This window comes from Schistocerca serialis, chromosome 7, assembly GCF_023864345.2.
Source record: "Schistocerca serialis cubense isolate TAMUIC-IGC-003099 chromosome 7, iqSchSeri2.2, whole genome shotgun sequence".
Taxonomy (NCBI): Eukaryota; Metazoa; Arthropoda; class Insecta; order Orthoptera; family Acrididae; genus Schistocerca; species Schistocerca serialis.
In genome coordinates, this window is record NC_064644.1 from 397642116 (window position 1) to 397663754 (window position 21639).

Here is a 21639-nt window from a genome sequence, read left to right on the forward strand (position 1 = left end):
CTGGAATGGGTGTCCTCAAGCCATTCAACAGGACTCCAGCCAGGAATAGATTTGTGCTGGCTTTTATTTATATTTTTTATAGATATTTGGAAGTGGTTGCAGTCCCTAATCAATAGGCAGCAATGGTAGTGCAAGAATTGGTGAACAGTTGGGTGCTTAAATTTGGGGTGCCACAAACCATGATTACAGATCAAGGGACAAACTTTACGCAGGATTCATTAATGCAGCTGTGTAATTTGTTAAAGGTTAGGAGGTTAAGGACAGGTCCACTGCACCCTTAGGATAAGGTTAGGAGGGAGAGGGTGCATTGCACAGCCTGAAGGATGTTGAGATATTATGTGAACTCACACAATAATGACTGGGATGTATACTTATCTTCCGTTATAAGCGCATATAATGCAAGAGGCCATTCTACTACAGGACTATCAACATATGAGGTAGTTTACAGGAGGCGTGTGTCATCACTGTTTGACAAAATTTAGCAAAGAATTGGCAGGGATGGGGAGTGAGTCAGGGATTCTGCTAAAACACAGAGAAGTCGGGAAGCATGTTCAAGGAGCAAACACTAGAGCTGTGGAACACCAAGAGAAATTGGGAAATCGTGTGAGCAGAGTACCATAGTACAAAGTCAGTCAGTGGCTAACCCCTCTGTTCTGAAAGGTAAAACCAAGAAATTTGTAATTCAATATCAGGGGCTATATCAGGTAACTGAAATATCACCACCACTACATGTCAAGCTTCAATTACCGACTCGCACAGCTACTGTTCATGTTGGATGTCTGAAGCTGTTTGAGGGTACTCCAGATGAGTTAATGCACATGTCGTCACCTGTTGAGGGTAAAGATATGGGTAGTAGAAAGCTGGGGAAGCAGGGAGACCTGGCACAACCTCTGCGGGATCCATACAGATTTAGACCACGGAAATAGGAAAAAATAATTTAAGTTTTGTGTTATAATATTGCATTTTCTTTGGCATGTCTATGAGGTGGCAGACATTTCAAAAGAGGGAGTGGAGTGATGGGAGCTCCCTGTTAGTGTTACACTTCTTCATCAGGAGCAGAGAGGATAAACTGTGGGTACTACCACTGGAAACTGGAGTACTTTCCACAGGGCAAGAGAATGTAGTATTCATAAGCCATACTGGGCACTGAAACTGACACTGAAAGCTTAGGAAATGTGTAATGAGGCGAGACTCAGATAATGGAAGTAGTGTCACGTATCGTACAGCGACGTGGATTATACATATGGAGTAGGTTATTGAAAGCAGTTATTGGAACTGTGGATGTTGGTGACATCCAGTAACTGAATGATACAATAGAGAGAGTAAGTAATGTGGCGAAGAGGAATAAGGCGACTGTGGACTGGCATACTACAAAGTTAACCAGCCTGGAACAAAGGTATTGAACAACACACAGGTATTATGAAGGTTAACAACAGAGATAAAGCACCTGATAAGAATGCCAAAAATACTGTAAATTAGGACCTCGAAGTTATAAAGGCTCGGGTAGATACTTTGGATAAGAGAATGTCAGCGGTGGGACTGTTGCAGTCTTCAGCTGATAGCTTATGGGATGCTAGGATAATGGTAACAGAGGTGCAAGAAGCAGTCTTACATGTGACACACGGGCAGCTCTGTCCAGCTCTGTTAATGGCAGATTAGTTCTCGATAAGAATGTAGGAGTGCAGGAGTTGCCACCAGAATAGGAACTCATAGTTGAACCAGACGAAGCAAATCTACCACTGTATTACCATATATCAGCAGTTGAGATTAAGACAGATCCAGCAAAATTATATGCACTAATATCATTTCTAACAATCAACAATTGTGTCAGGTTCAAACATGACAACATACATGCATCCCCAAAAAAGTGGATATCCTTGCGGACATTTGTCCTGATCGTAGGTGGTGTTAGTCACATGGGAATGTCGCTAACCAAATTCTTACATTGTCAGAGGCAAGGGTTCCCATCTGCCCAACCCAGGTGTTGCATATGGGAATCGAAACATGCAAGATGTTATTGCCTTTATGTAAAGTAGGTCAGGATTGATCACGTGACATCCTGGAACCATGACTAATTCCAGCTAGCATGTCCACATTGGATTTATTCTGTAAATATTACTGAAGTGGTTGCAGAGGCAACGGAAAAAGCATGCGAAGTTCAGAAGAACGCGAAATCCTGAAGACTGGCTAAAATTTACAGACGCGCGAAATCTGGCACGGACTTCAATGCGAGATGCCTTTAATAGGTTCCACAATGAAACATTGTCTCGAAATTTGGCAGAAAATCTGAAGAAATTCTGGTCGTATGTAAAGTACACAAGCGGCAAGACGCAGTCAATACCTTCGCTGCGCAGTGCCAACGGTACCGTTACCGATGACTGTGCTGCTAAAGCTGAGTTATTGGACGCAGTTTTCCGAAATTCCTTCACCAGGGAAGACGAATGGGCTATTCCAGAATTTGAAACACGAACAGCTGCTAGCATGAGTTTCTTAGAAGTAGATACCTTAGGGGTTGCGAAGCAACTCAAATCGCTTTATACGGGCAAGTCTTCAGGTCCAGATTGTATACCGATTAGGTTCCTTTCAGATTACGCTGATACAATAGCTCCCTACTTAGCAATCATATACAACCGCTGGCTCACCGATAAATCTGTACCTGCAGATTGGAAAATTGCGCAGGTCGCACCAGTGTTTCAGAAGGGTAGTAGGAGTAATCCATCGAACTACAGGCCTATATCATTGACGTCGGTTTGCAGTAGGGTTTTGGAGCATATACTATATTCAAACATTATGAATCACCTTGAAGGGAACGATCTATTGATACGTAATCAGCATGGTTTCAGAAAACATCGTTCTTGTGCAACGCAGCTAGCTCTTTATTCGCATGTACTAATGGCCACTATCGACAAGGGATCTCAAGCTGATTCCGTATTTCTACATTTCTGGAAAGCTTTTGACACCGTTCCTCACAAGCGACTCCTAATCAAGCTGCGGGCCTATGGGGTATTGTCTCAGTTGTGCGACTGGATTTGTGATTTCCTGTCAGGAAGGTCGCAGTTCGTAGTAATAGATGGCAAATCATCGAGTAAAACTGAAGTGATATCAGGTGTTCCCCAGGGAAGCGTCCTGGGACCTCTGCTGTTCCTGATCTATATAAATGACCTGGGTGACAATCTGAACAGTTCTCTTAGGTTGTTCGCAGATGATGCTGTAATTTACCGTCTAGTAAGGTCATCCAAAGACCAGTATCAGTTGCAAAGCAATTTAGAAAAGATTGCTGTATGGTGTGGCAGGTGGCAGTTGACGCTAAATAATGAAAAGTGTGAGGTGATCCACATGAGTTCCAAAAGAAATCTGTTGGAATTCGATTACTCGATAAATAGTACAATTCTCAAGGCTGTCAATTCAACAAAGTACCTGGGTGTAAAAATTACGAACAACTTCAGTTGGAAAGACCACATAGATAGTATTGTGGGGAAGGCGAGCCAAAGCTTGCGTTTCATTGGTAGGACACTTAGAAGATGCAACAAGTCCACTAAAGAGACACCTTACACTACACTCGTTCGTCTTCTGTTGGAATATTGCTGTGCGGTGTGGGATCCTTACCAGGTGGGATTGACGGAGGACATCGAAAGGGTGCAAAAAATGGCAGCTCGTTTTGTACTATCATGTAATAGGGGAGAGAGTGTGGCAGATATGATACGCGAGTTGGGGTGGAAGTCAATAAAGCAAAGACGTTTTTTGTCGCAGCGAGATCTATTTACGAAATTTCAGTCACCAACTTTCTCTTCTGAATGCGAAAATATTTTGTTGAGCCCAACCTACATAGTAAGGAATGATCATCAAAATAAAATAAGAGAAATCAGGGCTCGAACAGAAAGGTTTAGGTGTTCGTTTTTCCCGCACACTGTTCAGGAGTGGAATGGTAGGGAGATAGTATGATTGTGGTTCGATGAACCCTCTGCCAAGCATTAAATGTGAATCTCAGAGTAATCATGTAGATGTAGAAGTGGTAGTAGTGAACTGCTACAAGCAAGGTTGACTTGCAGAGCTTAACATTTAGAACTGCATGGGAATGGAATAATTATTAACATAACAGACTGTGACAACAGACATTTCCATCTGTCAGCCTCTGTTACAGAGGAAACCAAATTAAACATTACACAGGAGCAGATGAATTGGCCAGAGAAGCCACTAGCTATCCTTCTAGTCAGAAATTTGACCTGCGTGAATGAAAAGTTGCATTCTACCCTGATCCTACCCATAAATTGGCTAATAAGCACACAAGAGGGACACATTCCTGTAGTGCAAACGCTATCATACACAAAGCAATATTGGGAGGAGCAGCAGTACACAATCAAGAAAATAAGTGTCACAGCCACAGGCATCGTTTTGGTGTTGTCTCTCTTTCGTGCAGCTTTTGTCTACCTTAGGCAGAGGACCACTCGCCGATGTGGTCCTCCAGTGCATCAGATACCACTGAACTGGTTAACCTTTCGTACAAGGGGTGCGAGAAACTGTGTATAGTAATAAGATAGCAGTATTGTAGTATACAATTAATTGTGATTCGAAAGACAAGAGGCCTTGAGTGGCATTAAAATGACCACTTACAGTACAAGATGCCATAAGGGTGCAATGATTAGATATTCATATAAATAGTTGTTTAGTGCTTTTGAATGATTAATGCTTATGAGGTAGCTTCAAAAGAGGATGGAGGTTTTGTGTAGTAGTGTAACGATGGATGGATGAGCAGATGGAGTAATAACTGTAGGGGGAATGTTGGACTTCTGAGCTTTGTTGCTTAATTTAACAGTAAAATTTTAAATAATATATGCCATAACTATGTATGTGAAATCTTCTGTTGCAGAAAGGTCATGGGTTCAGACCCAGGATTTGTGTATTTCCACAAATGGTAGAAATGTATTGCAGTTGCTAATTTTGGGCAGTACGGGTGAGAAGTACCTCCATTACAGCCGCATGCGAAGCAAGCAAGGAGGTGCGAAGGCAAGCAAGCTTGTTTGCAACCCACAAAACCCCCATACTGGGCAATTATGTTAACACTGCAGAAAGGTCATGCATCTATGAACTGGCCCGCAGCACATTTCCACATCATTGAAACACAAAGGTATTGATCTATACAAGCCTGGACACAGTGTATTGGCACAACAAGTTTGCTATTAATAACTTTAAATGCCCTCCAATTCTAGCAGTTATGCTAAGCCTGGCAGCATCCCCCACGATATTGGGTCCACACAAGTCTCCACCACATCATGGGCCAGCCACCAGACCGGTTCGCCTTACTGGCACTGCTCCCTCAAGGCCACATATTGCTAACTTGGGCACACACTGCCAAATGGGTAAACAGTGTTAGCCCAGCAGAACCTAGGCAGCAGAGGAAATCCTGCCGCCGCAACCTTCCAACATGAACGGCAAAGCACCGTCAGTAAACCAAGCATATACAGGGGGCATATATAGGGGCAACGCAGCACTTCAACATTTGTAACTCAAGACTAAATAAAAGATGTTATATCTTGCAGTAAGAGTTTTCTTAGTTACTCCTCCCCAGCACAACCATCTCCAGAACCTGCCACTCTGTCTCTAGCCACAGCAGCCCCACTCACCCCCTGGCCACTACAATTTATTGTGAACTGTAGAACCACTGCAATTTGGTGTGTACAATACTGCTTAGAGGTGAATGTGTTAAAAATATGTAGTTATTCAATTCAAGCTTTGTAAAATGTATGTTGAATGTTTACGAACTGTTGTACATGCATAAAGTTAATAGTATACTGAATAATAGAGTAAATGAATGACAGTGCACATTCAATATGTTTATCTTGGTAACCATTCGGAATAGAGCTTCAGATGACTGCTCCTGTTATATCCCTGAATACTGACTATTCCTCCTGGGACATCCTTTACAACTCAAGCACACACAGCAATTAAAAAAAAAAAAAAAATCTAAAAGAAATCTTGCCATATTCGAGGGGGGGGGGGGGGGGGAGCCAACTATTTGTGAGAATTAATACTCTCACTCGCAGCAGTTTAAGCTGTGCTCTTAGTTTTCTGCATAGTCACACCCTTCAAAATGGCAATTTATTTGGAACAAACAGTATATTTTACATCAGTTACTAAGACAATCACATAAAACGTTTAATAACACACTGCTTACATCCTTTGCATCAAACTCACGACCTCATGTGTGACCTCACAGTTCAAAGCAGATAATACAGAGAAGGGCAACATGACACGAGGGAGTGTGTGTGTCAGAGACGCTGAAGAAACTGAGCTAGCAGACTCTTGAGGATAGAAGTTGACCATCCCAAGAATGTCTACCAACAAAGTTTCGAGAAACAGCTTTACATGATGACTCTCACAATGCATTATAACTCCCTACATACTGATCACATAGGGATTGAAGGAACAAGATTAGATTAATTACAGAACGTACAGGAGCATCCAAACAATCATTCTTCATGCCCTCCATACATGAGTGGAACAGGAGGAAGCTATAATAATTGGTACAATGGGATGTGACCTCTGCCAATCAATTCACAGCAATTTGCAGAGTATAGATGTAGATGAAGAATTGGAATCACACACTAGAATTGACCCAAACATTACTGAATGATCAGCGAAATTAGCACTATCTGCAAGTCCAGAACAATAAAGTAACACTAAATAAATTAATGTAGCTAGCAGTTTCCACTGTTATCACTCTGCCGTCCAGCGACACCACAGTAGCGTCGTGCACAAAATAGCAGTCAACAGCCGGCGAAAGCACAGTCGTGTCGCGAGCATAGTATCGCGCAACGGCCGGCAACAGCACATTAGTATCTTTTGCATTCTGTTGGTTTTTGTTTAGGTAACAATACGTTACAAATATCAACAAGTTTTTTTTGTTTTTATAAGTACTTGTGCCCTTTCATCATGGCAGACTAAAGAGACAATACAATTATTTATGGTGAATGCGCAAAGCAAAACTTGGAGATTGCCACTACATCGCGTATGTCACATCATGATCCGGTTGATAGACTTTCCGGTCACATAAAGCAACACCCACTAATAGGCCTATGTATTTCCAAAATAAATAAACAAAAATGAAGACACTGCCATGTATGTTAAAAAAAAATATATATCTTAACGTGCAAGTCTTGTGGAGTTGTGTTACATCTCGGAGACTGTTTTGCTGCATATCATATGAAAGAGAAATACTAAGTACCAAAGACAATGCAAATAAATAAACATATGAAACAAATTTTGTATTTATTTATGAATGTATGTATGTCTTCAAAATTTCATGAAAGTAGGGAAACAGGACGGAGAACTTACGAGAACTAACAATGAGATTAGTACAATGTAACAATTTATAATCTCCTGATAACGTCCAGAACGGCTGGCAACAAGCCAAGTAATACGAATTAGCGTTGCTGGCACCAAGCGAATACATTGATACGAAATGTGCGGATGGCAAAGTGTTGTTATTACAAATATTGTGCAGATTTCTGTCTGATAGCTAACTCTTGTTAAATGACAAAATTATATTTACAGCACTATCAGCTTAGATAAGACGTGAGGGTTTTATTAGTAAATATTGACCACATTGGTAATAAATGTATGATGTATGTGATATCAGTGTCTATTATTTAAAATTGGATACATAACCTACATCACCTGTTTATCAAAAATCAGCTTGGTGAAAGTTGGTAGAGATTTATATGATTAATTCTATCTTATGTGAATGTTGGGAATCATTTTGCTGTGCAGATGAAATCTAACATAAGCAGTGTGGAAATTTCAAAACATTAGCAAGTTTTTAAATGGTATAAAATGTGAGCTGCTTCTTTTTTCCATCTCTCATCAAGCACATAATTTCTTCACTAAATTACAATAGTCACTTTCCATGGATCCCATGGAGAGTGGTATCTGGGAAAGAAGTCAAAAATGTACATTTACCTCAATGTACATGCAAAGCAGTGTAATGATTTCACATTACTGTACTTAAGTGCTAAAGCCAATTGTAAACTAAACAAAAGCATCAAATTTAGGAGTTATTGTGATGACAATCCTCAGTGAAGTAGAGGATGTTGTTAAAAACATTGAGTATGATAAATAGAAGTGGGGCCTACTACTTTTTTAATTCAGTTCAACTCTACAAAATTATCTGTACATAATATTTAATGTGCTCCTGTACGTTATACATATATACCCATGTATCTCATTCCTTTCTGTGCTAATGAGGGCCCCCTTGAGTCTGTAATAATTATTTGAACATCTGTACAAAATTTCTATAATTACCTGGCGTGGCCCATGTGTGATGCATCATAGACCGTAGGTCCACAACTATACCATTTAATTTCCCGTCCATTTTGAGGTATGAACACTTCCTTTTGCCTTGTAAGGCTGTTGTAAAGCCTTAATTTTGGCCCTTCAGCAAGTTCTGGTGGTTTCCAATTTGGCTGAGTGCGTTTAGCCATCTGCAAGGAATAAGAATGTCGTTATATTTCGGTAGCTACGCAGGTTTTGTTACACTATTTCTCTTTTCGACAGGGACAAATTAATTTCTTTTAATTCAATATTCAGATCCTAAAGCATATTACTATACGTCAGACACGGAAAACGATCAAAGCTCTGGTATGAGCTGAGATGTGTCGCACCCAGCACGCCTACACTTATGGAGGTGGTTGGCACAGTAAAGTGTAGATCAATACTGTCAATATACGTAATACTAAGTACTCATAAATCGTTTCCCAGACGTTATCGGAATACCTAAAAAGTAACGTCAGCGCAACACATGACGCAAGATTAGTAGTCAGTCGCTCATCACACTACATGCGGAAGTTGTACAACCTCCCAATAAGACAAAGAACAATTGTCAATCACTCTGATATCAACTATCACGTCGCTGATAACGAAAAAAATGACAAAAGGATACTACTATACATTCAGTATAATATTAAACAACTGTACACAACAACATACACCTACTTTCGTTCCGTCTTCGCTGTATAGTGTATACCGTGCAGTTTGCACTGATGGCAGTCACGGCTACCAACATATTTTTTTTAAAAAACAACGGTAGCTGTCCTATAACTTTGCTCTTTCATTATATTTTATCTGGTTATGTGTAATTTATACTGCTTTGCAGAATTGCTTGCTGTTTTTCCTGCGGTTAAACGATCGGTACACAATAAAAATTTATCAGATTCGACAACTGGACAGTACAAAAGCGCACATCTGTGAGGACCGAGCACGGACATATGTATATCTGTGAATTCAAGACCGCAAGAGGCAAGACTGATCTTTGGCTGTGAAAGCGTGTGCCGCGTCGGGTTGAGGAATGTATTGAGGTGTGTTCGACAGCTGCCAAAATGCTTGATGTTCCTGTATTCACAGACTTATCGCTTGATGATCAAGTAAGTGTATTTCTCTTAAACTATTGATGGGTTATGTAATTTTGTTCCAAACTCGTAAATGTTATGAAGTGTACAATGACATGTGGCAAATCATGTTCGTGTTTCAATATAATTTTTAAGGTTTTTATTAGGTTAATCATTTTCCCCCGTAGACCAGGATCACGACAAATATATGACCCCTAAACATAACATTTGTGTAATTTGAGTTATCTGCTGTCTCACTGTGAAATGTTTGCACACACCCTTTGTACTCAAGATGATATCTTCATTAGGGAAAATAAACTATTAATATCTAGCGAAGCTGCACAGTTATTAGCAACTGCTCAGACAGCTGTATTATATTCTTTGGCTAATGTGAACAACCAGAGAAGAGTTCACGGTGTGACAAGTGTTAAGATGGAAATCAGATAATTTACATGTCCAGCAACCAGACAATAGAATTTTACAGTGGCATACCTTCCTTTTTTTTTTCGCGCGTGATATGCAGTCCATCTGGTTATGTTAATGGGATGACTGCTAGAGAGTAAACCTACTTCAACTTTTTGTTTATGAGGTAGGTTGGGCCTAGTTTACAGCCCAATGAGAAAATGTTTATTTGGAGAGAAATTATAAATGCCTTCTACAAAATTTAAGTATGTTCCTGTCTTCATGTTCATGTGAAAGGCATTTGATTTGAAACAGGTGGTTTCTCTTGTGCAGAGACAAAAAAAATTTTGTTTAGTCAGATTTAAAGAATGTCAGTGGAGAAACTTGAGATTACAATTAACTATTAAAAACTTGAAAGCAGCTCAGCACATTCATAGTTTCTTATCGGATATATTTAATATTTATATTGAATTTCTTTTTTTGAAAAGACAGGCAAGAACAAAATGGAATTGTAATTATAGGTGATATTTTTATCTACATTTCCATGAAAGGGTATCGATTGATGAGTCGGTGGAGGCATGCGATCCCACCAGTCAGCTTTGACCCATGACATAAGGGTGTTGTGGTGTGTTATGTCATGATGGTGCGGAGTTTAGTTTGAATTGGTTTGTGTTTGTAGATGTTGTATTGTTGTCTTATGGTGCGGAGTTTACTTTGAGTTTGTTGTGTTTGTAGATGTTGTCTTGGTGCGGTTGGTGGTGTCCTCTGATGGCGTGTGAATGGTCCGCTTAATCTGCAGCACCTCCAGTCTTGCTGCCATCGTTGCCTTTGAGGTCCTTGATTACCCTGATGGTGACCTGCGGGTTCTCTAAAATCAATTTCATGTCTTGCTCTTGCACGGCCTTCAGAGACTTCTATCCGACCTCCACCACCAGGGTTCATCCTTCTGGTACAGCCTTCTGGTTGATTACTCTCCAATCCTTTTGGGTTGTGGATCCCTATTTTCTCAAACAGTCTTTGGAGAGAGATCCTTGAGGATCTGATACCCATATTGATTCCTAACGATCTTTGGTACCCATATTGATTCCTTTGTAGTCCTAAGAAGCTCAGCTGCTGTCTTGACCAGCAGCTTCACATCCTTTCACGGGGATATCGTGGGTACCTTGTCCTTGAGCCATTCCACCGTATGCGACCCCTCGCAGACAAAAATGAGGGTACCACGATCTAGATAGACCCTCCTGAAATTGGGTCCTGGATCAGCATCCCCCACCCCAATCTTCTCAAAAGGCCCATCTGTATGAACTGCTCCTGCTTGGAGGTGATGCCTACCAGTAGATAGCCTTCTTGGATAACTGCCATCTTAAAAACAGAGACTACAGTACTATAGGTCTGTTTCCTTATTTCTTGCCTCGGCTTTTTCTGGACTTGCTTATCCTGAGAGGAGGGATCATTGGATTCCTCCCTTATTCGCTTGTTATCTGTCTTCGACGTTGTGGGGGTCTGTGTATCCCCTTCAATGCAAGACAGTTTTTTCTTGGGGGTCTTGGGCTCAAGCCCTTTTGATTGCCTCCACTTATGTTTGAGAAGCCATTCTTTTCCTTCCTTTTGTTTCTGTTCCCTGGGAAGTTTCCTCCTCTGGGACCCAGACAAGGCTTTTTCTTGATTGATCAAACTTCTCAGGTACAGTCCCACTTCTGGCTCAGGTCTAGACCGTGATTCAGTAGTGGGAGTGCATTCCATAAGTCCTGACCCCGATGTTTGGGTGTCTGAGGTCTCAGTTTGTTTTAATTTATTTTCTTCTGTCGTGTCCATCTTGGTGCCACAAGATTTGGGGATCTACACAGTCCACACCACAGTAACTCTGCGCGGTGAAAGGCTACTTACTCAGGGAGGTTGCCCGGTATCCCTGAGGCTTCAGTTCTGGAAAAAAGCTCAGGTCATAGCCTTCTATAAGAAGGGTAGTAGAAGTGATTCACAAAACTGCTGTCCAGTGTCTTTGACATCGATTTGTTGCAGAACCTTATAACATGTTCTGAGCTCAAACATAAAAGGGTAGCTCAAACAGAATGACCTCCATGCTGACCAGCATGGATTCCTAAAACGTTGGTCATGTGAAACCAACTTGAATGTTTTTCACATGACACCCTGAAAGCTTTGGATGAAGGCAGTTAGGTTGATGCTGTATTTCTTGATTACCGAAAAGCATTTGTCTCAGTATCACACCTACACTTATTGTCAAAAGTTCAATCGTGGAGTGCAAAGTGAAATTTGTGACTGGATTGAGGACTTTTTGGTAGGGAGGACGGAGCATGTTACATTGGACAGAGGGTCGTCAAATGTAGAGTATTGTTGTGTGTGCCCCAGGGAAGTTTGTACTGCTCATGCTGCATATCAGTGACCTTGTGGACAACATTAATAGTAACAGATTTGTTGCAGATGCAGTTATCTGTTATGAAGTACAATCTGAAAGAAGCTGCATAAGTACTAAGTCAATCTCGATAAGATTTCAGAGTGGTACAAAGAGGGGCAACAAATGTCCAGAAATGTAAAACTGTGCACTTCACAAAAAAAGTATCCTATGACTATTTCAATGAATCACAGCTGGAATCAACCAACTCATACAAATGCTTGGGTGAAACACTTTTTTGGGATGTGAAATGAATAATCACATAGGCTTTGTCTTGGGCAGAGCAGGGGGGCAGACTTTGATTTATTGGTAGAAAACTGCGGAAACCAAATCTGTCTACAAAGGAGATTGCTTACAAATCATTTGTGTGACCAGTTTTAGAATATTGCTCAAGTATGTGGGACCTATCTCAAATGACTGACAGGGTATAATGGATGTATACAGAGAAGGGCAGCAAAAATAGTCACAGGTTTGTTTGACCTGTGGGAGTGTTACCAAGATGCTGAAGAAATGGGACTGGCAGTTTCTTGGAGATAGACACAAATTAATCTGAGAAAGTCTACTATCAAAGTTTTGAGAATTGGCTTTAAATGATGACTCTATGAATATACTACAATCCCTCATTTATCACTGACATAGGAATCATGGGGATAAGATTGGAACAATTACAGCACACACACAGAGGCATTCAGTCAATCATTCTTCCCATGCTCCATATGTGAATGGAATGGTTGAATACCAAATAACTGGTACAGTGGGGTGTACCCTCTGCCAGGCACTTCACAATGATTTGCAGAGCATAGATGTAGGCGTAGAGCTTACAGTAAACTTTTTTTCTCTCCAGGGTTTACAGTAAACCAACTCCTTCATTAGATACTGCTTTGCCAGCCTGCAGTCACTTCCCCACTTACCTTACACCCTAGGCTATGCTGCAGGTCAGTATGTTACCACAAACTACATTCCAAAAATTAATACAGATCAGAAAAAAGTATTGTCAGTTCTCTGTTCTCTTTCTGTTTCCACACATTTGATGTCACATGCTGCATGGTCATTAGCTTACGGAATGAAGCCAACATTTGGTATCAGTAGTTTCAGTTGACTCTGTTTTTCTCAGCTCACTTCTTGTCCTTTGATTTATTGTCCTGAATTTATGGACATTTAATTCTCCTACTTTGTCGATTCAGGTTTTATTCCTATAACGCCCATTATCTGATGTAGGAAGTTTACTTCTCTTTGTAAGAATAGTGATTTTTGGGAAATTAGTGTTAATTTAGTCAAAATATCCACGGGTGTGCTGCCGGTCTACAGTGTCCAACGGGCACAATATTTCGGCGATCATACATGTCGCCATCATCAGGTGAACTGACGGACTGAGCTCCTGTGAACGTGCCGGCACGGAGATCCGTACGCTATGGCTGCTCAGAGGGAACTGGGTTCGGTCGCGGCGGCGGCTGATTTAAATACCCTCCGCCCGCGGCGCGCTCCCTCCGCCGTCCGCGCCCCGCGCCACGGTCGCGCGGTGGAACAGATTGCGACGGCGTCTGAGATGACGTCGGAGTGATGGCTCTGTCCGCCGTGGTCGTCACAACTATACGTTTGCTCGATTTACTCTTGATTAACCCGATCGCTGGTTCCCAAGCCTTGCTAAGATTATAGCCACAGTCACGGTTTATGAGGTCGTCATTGGTGCGAATTTCGATGGCCTCTCTAACAACGCTGTCCCAATATCTCGACGTCTGTACCAGAATCCTCGTGCGGTCATATTCCATGGCGTGATTTTCCGACAAACAATGTTCAGCGACCGCCGACTTGCTCGGATACATCAGACGAGTGTGCCTCTGGTGTTCACGGCATCGATCTTCGACGGTACGCATCGTCTGACCAATATACGACTTGCCACATTGACACGGAATCTGGTACACGCCGGCCTTCCTCAAACCGAGGTCATCTTTGGCACTCCCCACCAGTGCACGAGTTTTATTTGGAGGACAAAACAAAGTTCCGACCCGGTGTTTCTTCAGAATGCGAGCGATTTTCCCCGAGAGTGCGCCTGTGTAAGGAATAAATGCAGTGCCTACCTCCTCCCTCGTGACTTCATCCATCTCAAGAGGTTGTGCTGCAGTGGTTGGGCGGAGAGCACGTTGAATCTGCCACTCTGAGTACCCATTTTTTCGAAATACAGTTCTCAGATGTTCCAATTCCTGGGGTAGACTCTCTGCGTCAGAGATAGTGCGCGCCCTATGTACTAGAGTTTTAAGTACCCCTTTCCTCTGTGAAGGGTGGTGGCAGCTGTCTGCGTGCAAATACAGATCAGTGTGCGTAGTCTTCCGATACACCCCATGACCTAGGGTGCCGTCAGCCCTTCTCTTGACCAAGACGTCAAGGAAAGGTAATTTACCCTCCGTTTCAGTCTCCATAGTGAATTTGATGTTGGGGTGTATGGAGTCTAGATGTGTAAGGAAGTCAAGGAGTTTATCCATACCATGTGGCCAGATGACGAACGTGTCGTCCACGTAACGGAAAAAGCAAGTAGGTTTCCATACGGATGACGAGGAGGAAGCCCTGTCGTCATCCGTATGGAAACCTACTTGCTTTTTCCGTTACGTGGACGACACGTTCGTCATCTGGCCACATGGTATGGATAAACTCCTTGACTTCCTTACACATCTAGACTCCATACACCCCAACATCAAATTCACTATGGAGACTGAAACGGAGGGTAAATTACCTTTCCTTGACGTCTTGGTCAAGAGAAGGGCTGACGGCACCCTAGGTCATGGGGTGTATCGGAAGACTACGCACACTGATCTGTATTTGCACGCAGACAGCTGCCACCACCCTTCACAGAGGAAAGGGGTACTTAAAACTCTAGTACATAGGGCGCGCACTATCTCTGACGCAGAGAGTCTACCCCAGGAATTGGAACATCTGAGAACTGTATTTCGAAAAAATGGGTACTCAGAGTGGCAGATTCAACGGGCTCTCCGCCCAACCACTGCAGCACAACCTCTTGAGATGGATGAAGTCACGAGGGAGGAGGTAGGCACTGCATTTATTCCTTACACAGGCGCACTCTCGGGGAAAATCGCTCGCATTCTGAAGAAACACCTGGTCGGAACTGTGTTTTGTCCTCCAAATAAAACTCGTGCACTGGTGGGGAGTGCCAAAGATGACCTCGGTTTGAGGAAGGCCGGCGTGTACCAGATTCCGTGTCAATGTGGCAAGTCGTATATTGGTCAGACGATGCGTACCGTCGAAGATCGATGCCGTGAACACCAGAGGCACACTCGTCTGATGTATCCGAGCAAGTCGGCGGTCGCTGAACATTGTTTGTCGGAAAATCACGCCATGGAATATGACCGCACGAGGATTCTGGTACAGACGTCGAGATATTGGGACAGCGTTGTTAGAGAGGCCATCGAAATTCGCACCAATGACGACCTCATAAACCGTGACTGTGGCTACAATCTTAGCAAGGCTTGGGAACCAGCGATCGGGTTAATCAAGAGTAAATCGAGCAAACGTATAGTTGTGACGACCACGGCGGACAGAGCCATCACTCCGACGTCATCTCAGACGCCGTCGCAATCTGTTCCACCGCGCGACCGTGGCGCGGGGCGCGGACGGCGGAGGGAGCGCGCCGCGGGCGGAGGGTATTTAAATCAGCCGCCGCCGCGACCGAACCCAGTTCCCTCTGAGCAGCCATAGCGTACGGATCTCCGTGCCGGCACGTTCACAGGAGCTCAGTCCGTCAGTTCACCTGATGATGGCGACATGCATGATCGCCGAAATATTGTGCCCGTTGGACACTGTAGACCGGCAGCACACCCGTGGATGTTTTGACTATCAAATACGCCGGGAGAAACTCAAGAATAGTGTTAATTTACTTTTGCTGTAATCTCTTCAGCTCTTGTTTATTCATTTATTGTAGCTCCCTACAATACCCCACATTTTTTGTCAGCAGTTAAGTTTCTACATTTATTTTAGGTTAAATAATAATGACACTTAATAAACCGAAACATTAGCATGGCGTTCTCTCTCTCTCTCTCTCTCTCTCTCTCTCTCTCTCTCTCTCTCTCAAGAAGCCTTTCGCCAAAAGCTCATATGCAACTGTCTTCATCATGCCTATCAGCAATTCACTGTGTCAGGTTTACAGTGAGTAGCAACCTATCCTTTTCTAATATTGTTGTTAGTCTTATTTAAATTAGTTAGCATTTGACATTTAAGGTCGAAAGGTGTGAAGTTGTGACAGGTATCGTCTGCAGGCTGTTGCCACAATGCACCACGGAAGCAGTAGAAATTAACTACAAAGTCTCTATCTCCTACAAAAATTATATAATTAAACTCTGAATTTCACGTATGTTTCAAATATCTGCAGTGCCTCTAAACATGTCAAAAATCTGTTCCTAATTTTGATTTGGATCAGAATTAGAAATTTTCAAAACTTCTTGTCAGGTGAAACACCTTCATACTTATATGTCAAGAACTATCTGCCCGTTGAGTGTCAGAATGTTTCACTTGGCACTAGATCTTTCCAGGATTCTTATTCAATTACATACAATACTGATAAAGTCCAGAAGATGTGTGTTTCGTGGTACTATCGATGATGTCACTCAGCACCTATTGTGCTGCTCTGTTTACAAGTTGTGATATGAAGTGGATCTGGGCTGAAGGGCCACTTCTGTGCAGGGTTGGGTTGATGCTGCGGGTTGTGGAGAGGGCACAGACCAGTGACAGCCCAGATAAACGACATAAAAGTAAAATATTTTATTAAAACTTGTGCAACTACACCATAACATTATGGTGCAGTGGGCATGTCACCTCTCAGCACTTCTCACTAAGAGATGCCACCATGAAATCTGTCAATATGTTGCTTAACACCTCACATCATCTTTAAAGGCCCCCATGCCCTCCCCTTCAGTTTTACAACATCTTAATACTAGAAAACATATCACATAACACTATTATCCCTGTAGTGTACACACACATGATCCAGTCTAATGGGATCTGCACTACTGAGATGTAATCTGAAGGTTGATGAGGGCTGCACAGTTATTGTGATACATGTGGTCACAACTCATAGAGTTTATGTACCTATGGATATAGCATAGACTACTATGTGTGTTCTCTACATCAAAATGAGCTACTCACGTGATTTTGGGATGACGCTGCGTGTCTACAATTTGCAGTAATAGTGAAACTTGAATATTATATGTATTTGCCTTGTTTTATATATGTTACTGCATGTTTCAATTTTAGTAACAGCTATGCTGCAGTGTTGTTGTTGCTACAGATGTATTGAGAAACGTGCGAGAGAAGGACCAGTTACTTTTCGTAGATGTGTTCAATTGTAAATGTCATATTGATATGAGGCACTTTATATGTTGGAAAAAATTGAGACATGGTATTATAAACACCTGGATTGTAGACCCAAGTTGTGATTTTATGGCCATGTGTTAAGATAAGTGATGGATTAATTTGCAAGCGTGTTTGAGTGAACTGCCAGTCAGCGTATACATACTGGTACTACGTTCACATGCAGATAAAATTTATGCACAACAGTCTGATTAAATTCCTCTAATACAGGCTCTCAAATCCTTGTTTGTACCTAAGTATTTGTGTGTGAAACAGTTTCCTATATAGTCTCTTTTTAATGTAATTAATTAGAACAGAGATCTGACAATATGAAAAAGTGCAATAGAAAATGCAAAAATAAATAAAAAAAAATAAAAAATGGCATCTGAACTTTAATACTGTGGTGAAAAAGCATAATACCACTGTACTTCACATCATTAAGCTAGCTTCAGCACCTAGTATCAAATTGTTTAAAGATGTCTGTGAATTGTGTGTGTAATATTTCACAGTACTTCTGAAGATGGTCTGTCTGTAGCAGTGAAGTAATAATACTTAATATGTTAAGCATTATTTGGTCTTAAATGCACTGTCCCAAAATCATGTGACTTTAACTGCAGATGTTGTAGGCAGAATTCTCTTTCTGTGCATCCAAATTCACACTCCAACAACAGTCTGAGGTTGCTTTGCCCAATACTGCCGCACATGCTGTAGCATCTGTTTCTCCAAAATAAACCATTCTTGGGTTGCTGTGAGCTGCTTCTGAGGATTTTAAGCCAAGCTGAGTGTCATTGAGATGGCCTAGATCAAATTTTGTCTTGGGGGTTCTCCTACCAGTTTTTCTGGCCAGTACAACAGTGGCTGCATGATCTCTAAGCTATTGAAACCTGTAATGGTGGCTGTCTCACAAATTGTCCTGTTAATTAATAACCCACTGCCATGCATGTCAGTTTCTCTATCTTTGTTAATAGCAATTTGCTGTCACCATGACGATGTTGTACACTGAGTAGATCTAATGTAGCTCTGGTTGTTAGAAGTGTAATTGAGACTCCATAATGTCAGGCACACAACCCTGGCTATCTGTTTTGCTTGGTAACAACTGAAAATTTTTGGCAAATTGTAATCCTTTCTATCTGACAGTGCGAGAGTTCCTCCGTCGTCATTACTATGTACCTATCCGCAACCTCTGATATCGGGCAACATTTCCCATGTTCTTACCTCCACAAATCATTATAAGGTTCCCCACCTTAGTGTGTAATGGTGAAACACCTAAACTTAGTGTGACCGTTGCCAGTGGGAAACTGAACCACCTCATATAGTCATGCTTGCTTCATCCTAACATCCACTGTTACTGTGTGAAAGTCTGACAGTAAATTTTGCTTGTTCAGCCCTGCCATGAGTCGCAACTCTGGTGTTAGCTCCTCTTGTACCTCCAGTAAACCAGTCAGATACTTCTCTGTTGCTAATAACTCAGTACTAACTGTCAGTTAACAATTGTAGCAGCCTTGCAACTGTTAAACTTACTGTTCATCACATCCATTCAGTTGTGTGTAATTAGTAGATACTGATTCACAGTGTCAAGCGATGACTTCGCTTTCTGTACTACTTCAGTCCTCAGTTTCCTTAAAGCATCCATATTATTAAACACCTCCATTTCCAAACTTCTCAACTGTATGGTATGCTCCTCCACACCACCTTGTTCCCTTTTGCCATTCCCTTTATTCTTTTTATGATACCATTTAGCTCCCTGTTGTCACTGTCATCTGCAGTTCTGAACGTGGTTTTCACTATCCTTCCCCCAGCAGCTACCCAACCCATCTTGTGTCATTGCAACATGTGTGGCACCACATTTATCACTTGCTATATTTGCTTCTATAATCATTTTTAGGACTTTTGCAGTTTATTGTACTCCTCCCCATTGCTCTGAATACCTTTTCTTTCTGCTTCATGTCACAACCCTGAAAACATATCCTCCAACCTCCTCATCTTGTTTATCATCTCCCATGCATTAAAAACCAGTCTCAGCACCCATTTATGACTGGTGGGAACCAAATCCTCTTGCCTGGTAAAAGGCACTCCACATTACATTCACTGATATCACAGTGCCCCCACTCCACTCTCGGTGAAAAGGTGAAGCAACCTGGGAACTGAGAGCCATACTTTCCCTTCCCCATTCAGACCCACTTCTTACACATACATTGACAGTCAACACGAGACGTTAAACTACAATAACTGTGGCACACACAAACTTATTCCTTACATCTCTTTTGTAACATTATGCTGCTTCCCAATAATCACACTCTCCACACATTAGTGCTGCCTATCTTCATAATCACACTATAACATAACACAAAATGTGCACAATATTACTTCTTATTTCCTCAACCTTAATCCATATTGTATTTCCCTCATGGATCATGCAACATCTTAATTACCACATGTGTAGCAAAAGACACAGATGTTCCATCAAATCTGACATGAAATGTGTCCCTTGACTTGTGATTACTGTCTAAGGTACATCAATCAGTTGCAACCAGTTACTGACCTTGACTTTCACCACCGTAGTTGCTTTGCATATGTGGTAAACCAGGATATGATCGTATGATGGTATTGGAGGGCAGGGTATGTTTTCTGACAAGGTTAATTTGATTCTAGTTTATCAAAATGAAACTCAGACAGAATAGTTAAGGTTCCCAAAGATGACTGGGACTTGATGTCCCCTTGTTGCTCCAGGTATGGGAAGGTGTCTTCAGCGTGCTGGTTGCAAAGGATTGCATACAGCAGAATCTTAAATGTACTGCTGTGGAAAGCCTGAACTGTCATCATAAATCTCTACCACAGTCTTGGCACAGGTTAGTACAAACCCTGACATTCACTGCGACAATTAAAGAAAACTAAAAGTGGCAATTTAATTTGTCCACAAATGCACATCTGTCAAAAGCTCGGTATATTTAACACAATCCTTCTCTCAGGCGAAACAGTTAGTACATATACCTATTCAGACTGTGCAATCCTTAAAACTTAAAAACCACTACAGTTGCTAGTACAATTAAAGAACAGCCTCCAAAATTACAAATGCACTGGGCCATCATCATAGTGAGCGGCAAGTTTTATAGAAGCAGTCAGCCACATTACAGCTGCAGTAATAAACTTATCAAACAAATTGTAAAAGAATAACTTAGGTGGTAATAATAAAATAACTTCAAAAATGCCCAATGCAGCCTTGGGAAACTGGTAACAAATCCTAAATTAAATAAGGCGATAAGATGAGCTATTGTACTAAAACAGTAGTCAAACACGACTGCTAGGTTTATTAAAAATGTAACAAATATCGAGATGGTCAAGGTAATTTTCATCAAATAACACCATTAAGTGTGGGCCACATAGAACTGCACAATTCACACTCCACAGTGCCAGTGCAATAGTCACACACAGAGCCAAAAGTTTACTTTGGGTAACAGGATGGCCTCACTGCCTTAACTACCTACCTCACACTGTAACAGGTTTGCCTGTGTACAGCTCCCATCTGCTGTTGCGTACCATGTACTATCGAACAATCATAATGGCTTTGTGGTGAGGGTTAAACACATGTCAGTGTAACTGTACCCAGAATATTAATTGCAGCCAAACCGACAACTTACATTAAATATCTAACTGCATTGGTGTACCACTACTAAATTAACCAATGATTAGGGTAACTACCTTTGATGAGGCCCACACAGAAAACTGCCACAGAAGACCAATCAGTTGTATGATACCTGATCCTGTGAAGTTTATCAGACGGGGTGGATGCCACTCAATCATGTGCAGACTCAGCTCATCTCAAAACACAAATCCATCTCATCATTCAACAACATAATTCAGATTTGCAGCAATCCTTTCACTTTAGAAAGTCCACTTGCTCATTACCAATCTGAGATTACACTCTGCCAGATTTAGTCAAATAATCAGTTACAGAAAATGACCAGGTAGAGGTCATCAAAAGCACAGAGCCACTGTATTGTGTAGGTGTTCACGTCACCTTAACACTCAGCTCCATATCTCAGCTACGTGAACTAAGTTATAATGAACAATTGGTCACAAGCAAAACCAATTAAC

The 21639-nt window shown here is 41.7% G+C and overlaps 2 protein-coding genes across 5 annotated transcripts in view; one reads left to right on the forward strand and one right to left on the reverse strand.

Annotated features, from left to right (window-relative positions):
• LOC126412069 (cysteine--tRNA ligase, cytoplasmic) overlaps positions 1–9104 on the reverse strand; it is a 78483-nt gene extending 69379 nt beyond the window's left edge. The window contains exons 1-2 of one of the 4 annotated variants that reach the window (XM_050081464.1): positions 8989–9104; positions 8299–8477 (exon numbers count right to left, since the gene is read on the reverse strand). In XM_050081464.1, the coding sequence (XP_049937421.1) occupies positions 8299–8477 (179 nt within the window). In that variant the 5' untranslated portion in view covers positions 8989–9104. Of the gene's footprint in view, positions 1–8298; positions 8478–8600; positions 8717–8769; positions 8899–8988 lie in introns of those variants that run through there. The other 3 variants (XM_050081463.1, XM_050081466.1, XM_050081467.1) reach the window with 3 other exon arrangements.
• Positions 9105–9260: 156 nt separating this feature from the next.
• Positions 9261–21639, forward strand: part of LOC126412070 (eukaryotic translation initiation factor 3 subunit M) — a 56652-nt gene continuing 44273 nt past the window's right edge. The window contains exon 1 of the mRNA XM_050081468.1: positions 9261–9416. Within this exon, the coding sequence (XP_049937425.1) occupies positions 9372–9416 (45 nt within the window). The 5' untranslated portion in view covers positions 9261–9371. The remainder of the gene's footprint in view (positions 9417–21639) is intronic.